Consider the following 15,729-nt stretch of genomic DNA (forward strand, 5'->3'; position numbering starts at 1 on the left):
ACAGTGGCTTAATAAATCATGGCAAAAGCTCGTAAAATAATACTCACTGGTGAAACTGGCACCCTGCTGGCTAGGCTCGTCTTTGTCAATTTTTACTGTCTTTATTGAATGTCATTAATGAAGTATGGCTGCCCTAAATTTTGCTGCACCATATTTCTTGTTTTATTAGTCTGCCTTTCTGCTGCTTTCGAGAGGGGTATTAAGGCTGCTTGATATTCCTAGTCAAGACATTTTTTCTGATCATATCGCTGATATGAATGTACAATCAGAGGGTCATTATCAAGACCCTATATTAGTACTGTGTGTGTGTGTGTGTGTGTGTGTGTTTCATCCACATCTACAGTTTTATGGAGGACTAGGAGTGTCATTTAAAAATAAAACCAATATTTGTTTTTCAAATTGACTAATAAACGCATCTTTTTAGAAATGTAATAATTCATTATTATAAATATTTATCATTTTTTAATTAGGCCTTAAGTCATGTTTAGAAATAAATGATCAGTGTATTCTCTTGTTACAGTTTTAAATGTTCCTTGTGTTGTGTTCCTTGAGAAGACAGAATCAAATATTCCAGAAAACTGTTTTGTCATAAAACTTGTGATAATGCTATGCCTCCCTTTTCTGATGCATACGTCTTTTTAACAGGGATCCACCCGCAACGCTCTGAAGTCTCTTTGCCAAAAAGCTGACAAAAGCACTCAGACAGATTTCTTACTCTCAGAGGTGAGTACCCATTAAAGCACTGTACGAAGGCTCTTGACGACGCTGCTAATGTTCTGAGGTCATTGAGCTGTGTCTGCTTTTTCTAATTGAATACAGGGCCCCACGTATGTCTTTTTTATTTCACTGACTTTTAATGGTAAAGGGCACTGAAAGTTGATTTTCAATTTGAGAAGGAATCTACATAGCGAAATTGTGCTTTCTGATCTCAGCAAATACTTTTGCTAACCCTTTTGTCCGCTGCCCTTTCGATAGTTTGTCTGTCCTCCTTTCCTCCCACCCGTTCAATAATTCCCATCCTCCTTTGGATTCGTTTTATTATGAGTTTTGGTCATAAGCTAGGTGCTTTCTGGTTCTCACAGGTGGCTTTGTAATGGCTCACACACAACAAATGATGATGTTATATTGCAGTGAGTCGGCAAACTATGTCCAAGTGCTTCAAACTTGAAATGACTCATTAACAGAGATGAATAAAACAGATAATAAAGCATCAGAGATAAACCCAGCCCTTACATCTTCTACTCTTTCTTTTGCAACACTTACTCAAATGAAGACCAAATGATGTTTGAAAGTTTGATTAAAAGCTATTTGCAAATTTTTTGAGAGACGTCCTTCTAGTTATAAATCTGTTTGTGGATTTTCAGCATTTGTGATGAGCATCTCTAACTGATGGTTAAGAAGAAGGATGGAGATTTTCTTTACAGATTTCTGTCATATATCCCATGCCCTCGCAGTGTGCCTTTAGTCCCTTTACACTAAAATAGCTTTCAGTTGGACTCCCGTGGAGACATGGTCCATTTTCCCTCTGGCATTTAACATCTCTGCAGACTTTGTGCTTTGTATTGCTGCTAATATGCGTATGTGATGTGAATTCGGATGGCTTTTTCAAATTGCTTGACAATCCATTCCACGGCTATCGCAGCGCTAATGCCTCGCTTCTCCATCAGACCTCGGCGTGGATGAAAAGTGCTGTAAAAAATCAGAAATATTAGAAAGAGTGCTCATTATGGAGCTGTGGCATTAGATAAGCGGCATTTTTCGCAGTCAGCCGGTGTGTTTTTTGCTGCGGTGCCAAAAACAGCCAGCGTGGAAATGGTTGCGTGGGAGGATGTGGGAGAATCTTCTTCCTGTCTCCCTCAGATGTGCCGCGAGTGGATGAGCGTGGAGAGAAACTGCACATGCACGAGCACGAGACCCTCAGGCTTTCTGAACAGGATGCACACCATCATTCTTTCCCCTCCGCTCAGCCAGAGATGAGTTCTGCATTTCCACCCTGCCCTATGTAGACTACACCGCTATATGGGTTACTGCATTGAGGACACGCGAATATCTGAAAGTGTGTCTACAAGTGGGTCAGCTATTTCGAAGGCTGCTTCAACTGGAGGAGGTCATCTGTTTCCTTTTTTTACCCTCGTTCTTTTTCTTTTTTCTGGAGCACCCTGCTTCTCTCTCCAGCTGAGCTAATTAGTTGAAAGGGAGAGGAAGAGAGGCTTTGGTGCCCTCTGTTGAGTCACAGTGCTCCAGGGGGGCCAGATTGGCCTCTTTTGGAAGCACCGGACAACGATCCTATACGGTTCTCACGGCCACCGACTTCTCAAAGTCTTCTGAGTGTCTGTCGGCCAGGCGCGCAGCAGGAAGGGGCAGGTTCATGCTGAGGGGCTTCTGTCAGGACAAAGAGACACGGCGAGATGGAAAGGGGCCAACCTGCTCACCTGTCCAAAGAGAATGAGAAATGATGTGTAGTATGGCAGAGTGATGTATAATGCTCAGGTGAAGCACATCTCCCGTGAGCCAAGGCTGGGAATCATGTATAAATGGAGCACTGTTGCCCAAACATCACACTAAAATATGAACATTTTAAATCAAATAAAATATACATCTATTTTAAGTAACATTTTAAAGTAAACAAAAATACTTAATCTATTTTTGTGAATGTATATTGTGAACATACAGCAATCCGTAAAAAGAAAACAGGAAGTGTTTGTGCGAACTCAACTGAATTTGCAAGAGGACGCCAACATCTATGCGAGGCATTTTTTTTTTTTTTAACTTTTTTTCACCACTATGTCCCTTTAGTTGCTCCGTATGTAAAGTCCACAAACATTTTTCCACCGTAGGTTTGAATGCAACACATTTTGTTGTTGTTTATAAGCCGGTGTCGTTGTCACATCTAAACCTGATGAAAGGCCTGTTTGTTTCCCTTCTGTATGAAGCCCGACTGCGCCGTTATGTCTGTTTATTTTGCTTTATTATGCCAGTCTAAGCCTGTTAATATTAAGCTCTGCCCTCCACACTGCCATTTAGCCATTTAAATGAAAAAGCACTTAAGAGCTCATTTACTCTGGCATTCCTCCCTTCCGTAGCCGAGATATGAAGTTTTATGGATTAGCTTCTGTTTTGTGTTATTTCCCTTCCAGTCATAAATCTTTTTTATAGAAGTGACAGTTCTTATTAAAATGCTTGAATATTTAGCCGAATGGAACCCTCTTGCAGCCAGAATAAGTCGTTTTCGATGCTTGCCCAAACAGTTGGATCTATACCAGTGAGGGAGATTGATCAGTGGTCAGGTCCGTATAGCTGGAGGACACCTGTTAATGGAACATTCTGGACATCTCCCACTGCTCTGTTTTTCAGCTCTCCAGCCAACCCTGCTGAGAGGCCTTTTGCATTTCAAGCCTGTTTCACAAACACCAAAAATAATTTCAGGCATCTCTTAAATTTTTCCAATTCATTTTGGTGCTTGTTTATTTATTTAGATTCATTTGCACATGAGGGGGTCGCCCAGTCTCATAGAGTCATGCTGCGGCCCATCTGATCACTCCGTGTGGGGGACCTCTTATGCTAAACTCCCAACTTCATTGTGCAAGCCTGCTTGCTTTTCTCTCTGCATGGGTCAGAGTGTGAGCACTGAGCCTCTCAGAATGACATGCCTGCTGAGAGGTAATCGTTTCCCTTCTTTTGAATGTGAACAAGGAGCTCAAAGAGAATTTTGATTGCCATTTGTAGTTTTTTTTTTTTTTTTTTGCTTTAAGTTAGGGCTGTCAAATTTAACATTTTAATTTAGTGTGATTGATTATGTATGTGTATATATAAAAATAAGGTGCTAAAACAATTAACACAATTAATCAGGTTGCCTGATTGCTGTGCAAATTAAATTAAAAGGAAATTGTCCGATAATTGGAGCACCACTGACTCCTGAGCCAGTCTGTTTAATGAATCATTGAAAAATGCTAAATTATTGAAATATAAATACTGAATTATTATAACAAATAAAAAACAACTGAACAGCATAGTTTGGTTCCTGACCTATATATATATTACAAAATTGCTTAAATAAGAAAGAAATTGCAACTATTGCTGTAAAATGTTATTTAAAATGTAAAATATAAAATACTACACTATAAAATATTATTATTATTATTATTAACATTATTATTTTTACAGTAATAAAATTAAATACAATAATAATAATAATAATAAAATATATATATATAATTATTATTATTATTATTATTATTTTTATGTTTTATTATTGTATTTAATTTTATTACTGTAAAAATAATAATGTTAATAATAATAATAATATTTTATAGTGTAGTATTTTATATTTTACATTTTAAATAACATTTTACAGCAATAGTTGCAATTTCTTTCTTATGTAAGCAATTTTGTAATTTAAACATACCCGAACTAATAAAATCAAATCAAATTGATTTGGGTCGAAACATCAGCTTGTGAATCAGGTCTGTTATTGTTAACCTAAACTGTTTCAGTTTTTTCACAAAATTACTAAAACTTCTCACTAAAAATCTCAAATGAAAAAATAAAATCTAATTCAAAATATGAACAAAAGCTATTGTAGTATATCAATGATACTAAAATAACACCATCATGACTATATCAGCCCTAATCTACATCCCTTTTTTAGACATTGAATGAAGAAACCCTTAATTGCTTCAACTTTTTTTTTTTTAAACCATTCTATCTTCCATTTCACGTTTTGATGCAGTGCTCACCTCTGTTCTTATGGTTGTTTTTTGGGGTGATTTTTATTTTTCCCGCTTTCCGTCTTTTTTGTGAAGGCCATTTCATTCCATGCTTAGCTGCGTGAAATATCTTCCACTTCCACCCTGCAGCTCTTATCCATAACTCTGCCTGAAGTAGTGCCAGCGGTCAGGAACGGGACAGTGATGTTCAGTGTGATGTAACTCGAGCCATAGGAACCCTACAGTCCGGGCCTGCCCTCATCTCTCTGGGCAGAAAACGGCCTGGGTGATTAGACTTCCGAATTGTGCAAGTCATCCCTCATGAGGGTTCTACCTTGACCAGTCAACTTTTACCGCCTTATCTGTCTCTGATTTTGTCAGTGTTGTAAAGCATCTTCTGTGCATTTAGTGACCGGGTGAGGAGTTAGATAAACCGATAAACTCAGTGCCAGTGCATTTAATGAGACACGGTAAGTAGGTGAGTTGAATTAATGATCCCAGATAGAAGTTTCCTGTTGTCCCTGTGCATGGTTTCAAAGATATATGCTTTGCTTTCAGGGCCACGCTCGAGAAAGCGCCTCTTGCAAGAGACCATGTGAGTTTTCTCACTGTGTGTTGTGGTTGTTCGTGGTTTTTCCACCGAAGCATGGCATGCTATTCGGCCACCCAGGGTTTGAGCAACTGGTCCTCCTTTCTGTAAATCTGCAACCAGCCACTTCCTCCCTTTGTTTTATCCCCTTCTTGTCTGTTTATCTTGGTTCCTTTTCTTCCAAAAAATTCAACCCAGGTAATCACTGTGCATGGCTGGATTCTTCACTCTTGGAAGTACACCAACAGTCCCTTTTGGATGGCCATACTCACAAATGGCACTTGAAAATTCCTTTGAAACACCATCTGTACGACTGACACTTGTTTTGCATATTATCTCTTTGTGTTTTTTAGTTAGAGCTCTCTAACTGTCCATCATGCATTACTCATCCCCGGCCTCAGCCAGCGCCAGCTCTTCGGATCCAACCTATTGTGTCTGCCTGTTCGATATCCATAACTTATTAAATGGCGAAGCTTTAAAGCAACAGTTGAGGAAGCACGCAGAGAGCATATGTGGACTGTGTATGCAGCATTGTAATCCTCCCAGACGGTGGAAAGAACGCTACCTAGCACTCGGTGTGCTCAGGGCGACCGGAATGGGAAGATGAAAGCTCTGTGTTTACTCAGGTGGAGAAGCTTTCTGCAGAGAAGCAGTGAGCCTCTGACGCTTTGATCCTCTTTGTCTGTTTATATTGATGTGTACAATTGTGTATGTCGTACAGAGCCAGAAAAAATGGCACGAGAAGAGAGTATCTGTTCTGCATTACCAGGCAATATTGACCTATTTGTTAACAGGAATAGGAACTCGTGGGATACGACTGACGCTGTTCTAAGCGAACGCGGGCTGTGTGAGATCCGCAGGCCATGGAACGAGTCGTTTCATGCTTTTGTTCTGGCGTTAGTGTTTCATTTAATTAGCAGAACACTGTCCCTTACCAGTTTGGTCTTTTATGTTTTTGCCAGAACCCCTCCCTTGTTTGTTCGTTTCTTTTATTTACGAGTTCAGCGTGCTTTTGCTTGTGTTGGCCATTACCCGGACCGGCATCTGAAGTGTGTTGGGTAGACTGACGCGTAGTAGTTTCCTTTCAGTGATAAACACCCCTGGGAGTCTGCATGCCTGCGATGGCAGGCAAGCCTTTGAAGCGCGATTCGGCTTGTAATTAAGTGCCGCTCTGTAGCGTTATACACAGGATGAGATTGAGATAAGTGAGCTGGACAGAGGCCAGGATCTAGTCAGGTGGTCAGAGGTCCCATCTCTCATTCTCTACAGGTTTTCATACAGACTAATGAGATCTTCAGAAGGATGCGAGAGGCTTTGTTGCTAGTCACATCCTGTTGCTGCTGCCTCACGGCTGTATCCAGACTCGACTGACCTGCAGGGAGAGCCGTAGAGAAATGGGAATTCAGCAGGGAGGAGGAGACTAGGAATGGGAATTGGAAGCGATTTAATGGTTCTGGTTGTAGTTCAGATTCCATGAGAGATCTTTAAAATAAAGCTTGTAAAAGCTTTTCATTAATGTTAATTGATGAAAGAAATATAATTTTACACATTCTATCTGAATTGTACATTTTGTCCCAGTGGTTTGTAGAGCTTAAATGTACAAAAATGCCCATGTATACTTCATTTCAACAGAAGACTTTTAAACAATCTCAATCAAACTTCCCTTGCTATTTGTTAAATTATATGACTTTTGTTCAATACTCTCAAAGTAAATTATCAATATGTTTTTAAGCGCACTTCACATCATTATATTATACCGTACTAAACCAAACAGTACTACTTTAAATACCATTTATTACAACAACATTCTGTTGCTAATTTGCTTATTAAAGGTACATTGCATCCTTAAGACTCATTATTATATGAACAACCAGTCAATAATTACAATGTTTTAAAAGAATTGTTCACCTATAAAATACATTTTTGTCATTTTATTTACTCCAGTATATCTGTATGATTTTCTCTCTTCTATGGAGTTTAAAATGAGTTGTTAGGCAGAATGACTGCTCACCTTTCAATTTTATTAAGAATATATAGTGAATGGTGACTTAAGGCTTATCTCGTTTTGGTTTTCAGAGAAAAAAAAGGTTTGGAGCATCATAAATGTGATTAAGTTATAATGTTTAATGTTTGAGTCTCCTATATTTTAAAGTCACACACATTAAGTACAACATGAGTCACTGTTTCCTGGATGCTGAATTCAGTAGAGTTGAATATGGCCAGTAGTAATCAGTTGTGGTTCAGTTGCTGAGTCAGAGCTAAATTCAGTAACTGTAAAGTCAGTTAACTAAAATAATGGATTTGAGTAATTTATTCAATCCAATTTTTTTTTTACTTCTTATAAATTTTTTATTTAAAGTTTCACTGAATAACAACCACTTCTTGATTCTCAGCTCAAGAGAACCTATAGTCACAGAGGAATCATGTGAAAAAGAAAGAGATGGGGGAAGGGATAGTGTGGGAGCAAGAGACGTGCGCTTGAAAGTCAGCCAAAAAGAGAATAGATTAGGTGTAACACAAAAGGGATATATAGATTAAGAGTTCTTCTAAGGTTAATAGAGAGATAGCAACACATGCCAGTCATTAGAACAGCTCTCCATCTGGGCTTTCTGTGGAAGAAGCATCAGGTGGAAGTGCGAGTGAGTGGGAGCTGCTGTGGCATGAGAACATTCACCAGCAGGAAGTAGATGGAGCTCCAAAATGTAAGTGGTATCTGGAGATAAGAGAGCATCAAGGCAAATCTGAATAGCGTAACGTGTATAACGCGTGTCATTCTTATTCAGATTTGTTCTCATTAGATTTCTGTGAAAAGGAGGCCACCTTTACTGTCCTTTCTGCTTTTTTTTTATTTTCTTTTTTTTTTAAGTTCAGACTTCTTTGATTGTTGTTTTTTGCTTCGCTGGCCTGTATAAACATGTCCATGATAACTTTGTCAAGGTAAAAACTCTGATCCTAAGCCTTAACAGAAGGTCTGAGTCCCCGTGGACAGGGCCGACTGGAGACTGCCCGCAGGGTGTTCTTCAGCATTATCAGAAGGTGAACGCAGGTCCAGCCTATTCGGCCCCCTTCAGGGCCCCTATAATGGAATGCGCACGCAACACCTCGCTGTGGACAGATGGCCGGGTGAGGCTGGAACGTTGCACCACAATAAAGAAGTTAATAAATAATTATATAATCGGTGACATTCAACGGTAATGGGGATCAGGAACACACATTTATTTTTATCGAAGCTGCTCTCCAACCATACCGTAGAATCGGCTGTCAGACGCAGAAAAGTCACATTCCTCAGCTCTGGCTGCCCAGGAAACAGATTTGATTTGCTCGAATCCCCTTCAGAATATTTATGAGTCCATGGTTATGTGTCCAAGCCTTTGCAATATGAATATGACATGGCTGATTTGCAGTCTCTCCATTGTGTGCTGATTTGAGGATCTATTTAGGGCAGCAGCTAACAACTATTTTGATCACATTGAGAAGACAATTCACAGTTTGAAAGCAGAATAACTCTTATTGGTAACTGAAGTTATCAAACCTCAACCACTGGGGGGTTTAATTGTACGGCTTGATTTAAGGTTTCAATTATGATGGCTTTAATCTAAATTTGATGTCTAGGAATGAATATTTTTTGATTGTTGCACTTGCAATTTAAGGATGACAGCAACATTTCAAAGGATAGTTCTTCCCAGAACGGACATTTTGTCACTACAGACTTCCTTTCTTCTCAAAAATAAAATTTATTTAATATCCATTGGGATATTCTGTTGTTTTAATGGTGCCGGATGCCGTAGGACAGCAATGGAGGACATGATTTTATCATAAAAGTGCTTCAATATTGGATTTTTTCACCAAATTGGTCTTTGAGGATTATTGCTCTGAAATATATTGAATTAAAACCGGCTGGAGCACTTGGAAAATTATCTGTAAACCGCATGTTCTTTTTGCTGACACACTTGGGCCTTTTAAACATTAAAGTGAGTCATACAATGAATTTACCAAATGGGATATTCATTCATTTATCTGCTTTTGTGTTCCAAAAAACAAAGAAAGTCAAACAGGTTTAGAGCTCCATAAGGGGGAATAAACGATGACAGAAAGTAAGATTTTTTTGATCACTCACTTTCTGCTAGGATGTTGAAAGTGGGTGGTGGTATTATAAGAATTTAACAATAAAATGTTAACGTTTATGTTTAATAGAAATGCTACTTTGTAGTGGTTACTATCCCACATAGCACACATACTCTGCCAATTGACAGTGAACTGCACCGGCAGTAATTGTCATTTTTTATTACCAACTTTTATCGGTTTAATTGTTGTAGCCCTGAATCAGTTACACCCTCAATTAGTTCTTCTGCACACGTTGACTTCAGCATATATTTTTGCTTAAGAAAGGACACTATGGGCCTTGCCGTTGCATACAGACTCCAGAAATCAATGAATATATTAATTTACTGGAGTAGCAGGGTTCACACCGTCTTCATCTGGATTTCATGCGATAGGACGGGGAATAATTTATGGACCAGCCTCACCTCTGCGTTCTTTTATTAAAGCTTGGGGCAGATTACCATTTTTGCAGTTGTTTCAAGATCCCTTGTTATTCTTGGCAGTGAGATTCTCCCTCAAGTTTCTCTCTTTCTCCATCCACGCCACAATTTGACATAGTCACCCACCCACGGCCTCTCTAGCATCTCCTGCCTCACTACCCATCCTCTCCATCTCGCTCTCAGACTCCTGAAACACGTTTTCACACACGTTCCCAAACTCCTGCTTTGCTCATTACTATTTTATGAACCTGTAAAACAATCTAGATAACAGAATGAACAAATGTAGGGATGATCAATTTTATTTCTCTCTGCTTCTTCACTCTCTCTCTCTCTCTCTCTATTTCTCTCTCTCCTATATATATTTTAATATAATTTGCTCTCTGTAGCATGTAATTAGGTCTACGATAAATTGGTAAATTGCATTTGCCTTTGTTTAGTGCAGATTAGTGCTGTCGGAGCCCTCTTTTAAAATATTTGCCATTTCATATTATCATAATTCAATTCCAAAACGCAATACCTCTTAGTGTTGCAGATATCTTATCGGGAATTACTCCGTGGTTGTTGAAAATTGCTCAAGCCTGTTTTTGTTGACCTCTTGTACCTGACATTTTGTTCATTTAGTGTTTAAATGAAATGCACTGTGAGACAGCATGACCGAATTATATCCACTCCAGCCTTTTTGCTCTCATCCCTCTCCCGCCATCACGGTCTAATTTTCATCTAAATAATGTTTTCATCTTCTGTTTATATTTACATAAGCACTAATGCATCATATCTGCGAACCGCCACAAGCCATTGTTTTGTGTTAGCATGTAAAGCTTTAGATTTTCACATCACTGAATTTTCTTTCTGTCATTTGTACACATCATGTTCATCTGTCTCCATGTTGTTTTGTTCTCCCCTCTCCCCTTTCTCTTCCCATGGGTGCAGTAAACAGAAGCAGCCCGCGCCGGCAGCACAATGCAGGTAGGGTGTATTTCTGTGTAGAGCGGCTCTGTCTCTAATCAAAGGCAGGCAGCTTCATGCACCAATCCTCACCTTGGCTAATTGAGGGAAACCGCGGAGCTTTTAAATTGCATCAACACATAATCACACGCAAATGTCTTAATTGCCGTAGAGCTGTATATGAAATTACGGTGATTGTTGCGTGCTAATCTTATCAGCTCTGTCCTAATCGTCTCTGTTGGGGACATGTTGATTGCTTGCTTTATTTTCATCCACACTTGCAAAATCACCTGTCTTTCCTACCCCAAATTAGGTGGCGTTTTTTTGTGGGAACTGCTTTTGCCGTGACGGCGCCAACGCTTTTGTTGAGATTGTCACAAAAAAAATGCAAATCACAAACCTGCAGCGCAAGCGTGACATTGAGCGTTGCGGTAAAACATGACAGATAGAAAAACGGCGGATGCGAATATCCACCGAAGGAGACGTCGGACAGTCATTTAAACCCCAGATTTGTGTGGGATATGGATGAAAATCGAGAAAGACTTGCATATACGTATTTATAGAGCAAACTGTGTTACAGGAAAAAATGTTAATAAGGCGCAAATCACACCTATATTTATTTCTGCCTGCTATATCTGCATCATGTAGTGGGTGCACAGTAGGTGCAGGAAAAGTCAGACCTGTCGGCTTTGCTTTTGCATTTCTCTAATGTGTGGTTTTAGCTGTTAATGCTAGTCAGAGAAAATATGAACATTTTGTCCCTGTAATACAATCGAGCTAATGGCGTAATGTGCTTGGTGGGACCAGTAAAGTGCATTAATCTGATGTCAGTGTTGTTTTGGTGAGATATGAAGTGTCACTGTGATGGAAAGATGTATTGTAAAGTTTGCTTGAAGGTATGTAGGTCCTGTTCCATAAATTCAGGAAGTCCTTTAAGGAAAGATGCCAAGATTTTGCCTGTATTGATCCACTGTATGTCATCCTCTCTACAGGTAAAATACCAAACTGGTGAAATTAGTGCTTTTTAAAATATTTTACGATCTTTGAGCACTTACGATACTCCCGCTGTCAAAGCTCAAGGGCACGTGTAATGGAATTATGCTTATGATATCCAAAACTTGGCAATGGTATTAGATATTGGGTGGGAAGGGTTGAAAAGCAAAAAGATAAGCTGTGATCTCGAGCAGTTGTGTTGCATGGCATTTCCGAGATTTGCCCCAGTGAAGATGACTGACAGAGTTTGTCAACCCAAGTGAAAGCATGACAAATATGGTTGTGGCATTGATATAATAGCTGACTTAAAGGGAGAAAAGTGACTCGCAGCCTTGCATAATGAATATTTAAAAGAGTTTGGACAGAAGTGAAGTATGAATGGCTGTTTGATAAGTCTAATGGTATCAGATACCACTATATCAGATATCATGTGTCAGTCAGCTTAGATAATAGCTTTTTTCTGTGTGATCATATAGTCTGAAATATTGCATAGTGTCAGATTTATGCTGAATAGCAATATTATGTCACCAGGGCCTGTTTCATAAAACAAGTTTACCAAATAAGTCAGGTTCATTTAAGTTAGTCTGAAGTATTGTCAGTTGATCTCCTTCTAAATAAGTCAAATGAACTGAAATAAGCCTGGCTTATTTGGTAAAACATTTTTACGGAACAGGCCCCAGTGATGATAGAGTATAAACTCTAGAACTGCTGTAGGAAGAATTAAAGTGGATATAATCGTTAAATTTAAACTAAGCAAATGACAGATGGGTTTCTATACTCTCCGCTCCATTGTCAATATTGTCTTTTACCAGGGAAATTACTTTTAATAACCCTCAGTTGAAGCGTCAAGGACCGCTTTGGCTGCTGTAGTAAAACTAGATTTATTATATATTTTTTCAGTACAAAATGTTTCTTTGTAGTTTCTTTGTCAAGGGAAGGAAATAAAATCCTCTGCTAAAAAATCATTCAAAGGATGGCTATAAATGTAATTGATTTCATGTTGGTTGTTTTAGATCAAGTCTATAACAGTCTAGTGACATTTTGCACGGGACATTTGTCATATATAGAGCTTATCTTTAACATCTCTTTTGGTAAAAAATTGAGCTTAATAGAAAAGATATCCCTAAAATAAAAACTACGCTAATATTAGCCTGGAAAAAAATAACAGGAGCAACAAAAGGGCGAGTACATATTTATAGAATTGTAATATTTGGCTGAACTATGCCTTTAACTTCACAAGACTTATGAAGTGGAATCATTTCTCACTGATGATCACTGAAATTGCTTGTGCAATCACATGCATGTGGAACAAGCCAGGTGCACTGAGTTATTAGTCTCTGTCCTTGTGAAATCCTTGTATAATGCTGCTTATTTTTGAGTTCAGCATTTTGTGCGCGGTTTTATCATTATTTTGAAATTGCCAAGACCACCCTGTAGGTCCCTCGTGTAGCTCATTTATTTATCAGTGAGGTTATGGTCGAAATTGCACAGCTATATATATTTTTTTAATCCCCTTGCATCTTTCCAACTTCTTGGACCATATTTACACTGCCTAAAGAAAAAAAACAAGTATTTTCATCCGCTCCATCTCTTTCTCTTTCCCTTGCTAGTCCATCAAAAACCCAAGTGCATTCTCGCTCAGAGTTGTAGTGTGCATCTCCGATTTTTAAACAAACGGCTGTGCTGGATACCTGTCTCCATATGGATCCTATTAAAACCTCACGCAGCCATCTGTAGCCTAACCATGCTGTGATATCTCCAAACCGCTTCCCCCAGCTCTGCTCTAGCTTGGCAGCCAAGCTCCGTCGTGATCCCTTCGCAGTTTAGATTGAATGCAGAGAGGTGCTGCTTGTTACTATCGCAACACTTCTGTGTCCCGTATGAATTTTGATTAGCTTGGGAAGCAACTGTACATTTACATGTCAGGTTTAAAGGATTATGGCGGGTGCTTGGTTCCTGCCTTCAACCATAATCTAGTCTTGCCATTTATAGAACACGACCTGCTGCTCGCTCCATACTGCTCTTAATGCTTGCCAGTATCTTCCGAGAGCAGTCATGTATGAAGCACTGCTGAAACGGACATGCCGGTTTTCTCTCTGTGCATCTGTGTGTATTTTCATTTTATTTATTTTTGAGCCTAAAGACCTATACTGTACATGTCAAACTAAGTGTATTGAAACGTCATTGGTTGCAGTTCAAGACAGAGCGCCCCTGATGGTGGATTATTTGTGCAATCTAAAGTCTGTTCTTATGCACAGATGTGTACTTTTATATGTTTTCAGAAACCAGTTTGTTCACAAACTTGTTGTCTAAAATAGAATATTTCTGGTTATTTGTACCATAACATTGAAATGTTGGAATGAATTAGGAAAACGTCAAATTTCTTGTTGTTTCCTATTAAATATTAAATTAATGACTGTTATTTATAGCTTAGGAAATCAAGAACTCATTAGTTCAAATCAGAAATGTGGAACAAAGTTGTCGTACAGTATTTACGTGCCGATTAACTGACGACAATGCGTTAATGATAGGTTTTTTGAGGATCGTAATTGAAAACCACTGCAATCGGCACATTCATCAAAAGCGAGATTTCAGGTTTGTTCATCTCTGAGAATGGGCTGGATTTAGAAATTAATTAGCACTCTATTATTTTCTGGACTGCAGACTGCAGTGAGACTAGAGCAAAGTAAAGCTCTGTGGCTGAATCTCATATACATGAGAGACAGAGAGAGAGAGACACAGAGGCAGAGAGAGAGAGAGAGAGAGAGAGAGAGAGAGAGAGAGAGAGAGAGAGAGAGAGAGAGAGAGAGAGAGAGAGAGAGAGAGAGAGAGAGAGAGAGAGAGAGAGAGAGAGAGAGAGAGAGAGAGAGAGAGAGAGAGAGAGAGAGAGAGAGAGAGAGAGAGAGAGAGAGAGAGAGAGAGAGAGAGAGAGAGAGAGAGAGAGACTGAGAGACTGACTGACTGAGAGACTGAGAGACTGACTGACTGAGAGACTGACTGACTGAGAGACTGAGAGACTGACTGACTGAGAGACTGAGAGACTGACTGACTGAGAGACTGAGAGACTGACTGACTGAGAGACTGAGAGACTGACTGACTGAGAGACTGAGAGACTGACTGACTGAGAGACTGAGAGACTGACTGACTGAGAGACTGACTGACTGAGAGACTGACTGACTGAGAGACTGACTGACTGAGAGACTGAGAGACTGAGAGACTGAGACTGAGAGACTGAGACTGAGAGACTGGGGCAGTCCAGGGCTTTAAGCGGACTATAATTGTGGCCGAATTGTGTGTCTCTGTGAGAACTCTGCTTTTACTGGCCTGTACAGGCCATTGCAGTAGGCTTTATATGTAGGTGCTGTGAACACTTTGAGCTGGAAAAAAAGATTTGCAGCTGTGGATAACACCTTGAGGGTTTTCTGCTTTTTGCTTTGTGCTTGGCCTAGTTACCTTTGAGTTGGCTTAGATTATATTGCAGAGAACTCAACTATAAATGTATTTAACTTTTAAATCAATTCAGATGGTTGTACCTTTGTGTGTGGTCTACACAAAGTGTGTCTTAGTTATAACTTCATTTTCTTAGTCAATTTATATATTTTGAAACCGCAGAACTTTTCTTTACTGTGAACACAAAAATGTAATTAAAAAGCAATTTTGCCAAATGTTGGACTGTAATTGCAAATTAAGTTAGGTAAGATTTGTTTTATTAAATTTACTTGGATTTAGCTCAGTCCTGTCTAAATCTGTTTGTAGCTGAAAATAGATATTTACTGTCAGTATATATTCTGACTAGTTTCAAAATCTAATGATTTTCCACCATGGGCAGCATTTTAAAGCAGCATGTATATGTATATGTATATGTATGTGTGTATCTGTCTTAACTGAAAAACCTTTGGTGCTTTTTTATAATATTAAGCCTCAAATGTCAACTATACATCAGATTGGTTTCTTC

At 39.0% G+C, this 15,729-nt stretch overlaps 1 protein-coding gene across 3 annotated transcripts in view; it reads left to right on the forward strand.

Moving 5' to 3' along the window:
* ccser1 (coiled-coil serine-rich protein 1) overlaps positions 1 to 15,729 on the forward strand; it is a 78,037-nt gene that overhangs the window by 44,343 nt on the left and 17,965 nt on the right. For 2 of the 3 annotated variants that reach the window (XM_052564134.1, XM_052564135.1), the window contains one exon: positions 646 to 723. In XM_052564134.1, coding sequence (XP_052420094.1) covers positions 646 to 723 — 78 coding nt within the window. Of the gene's footprint in view, positions 1 to 645; positions 724 to 10,766; positions 10,803 to 15,729 lie in introns of all 3 variants that reach the window. The other variant, XM_052564136.1, reaches the window with a different exon arrangement.

Source organism: Carassius gibelio, chromosome B8, assembly GCF_023724105.1.
Source record: "Carassius gibelio isolate Cgi1373 ecotype wild population from Czech Republic chromosome B8, carGib1.2-hapl.c, whole genome shotgun sequence".
In the NCBI taxonomy this organism is placed as follows: domain Eukaryota; kingdom Metazoa; phylum Chordata; class Actinopteri; order Cypriniformes; family Cyprinidae; genus Carassius; species Carassius gibelio.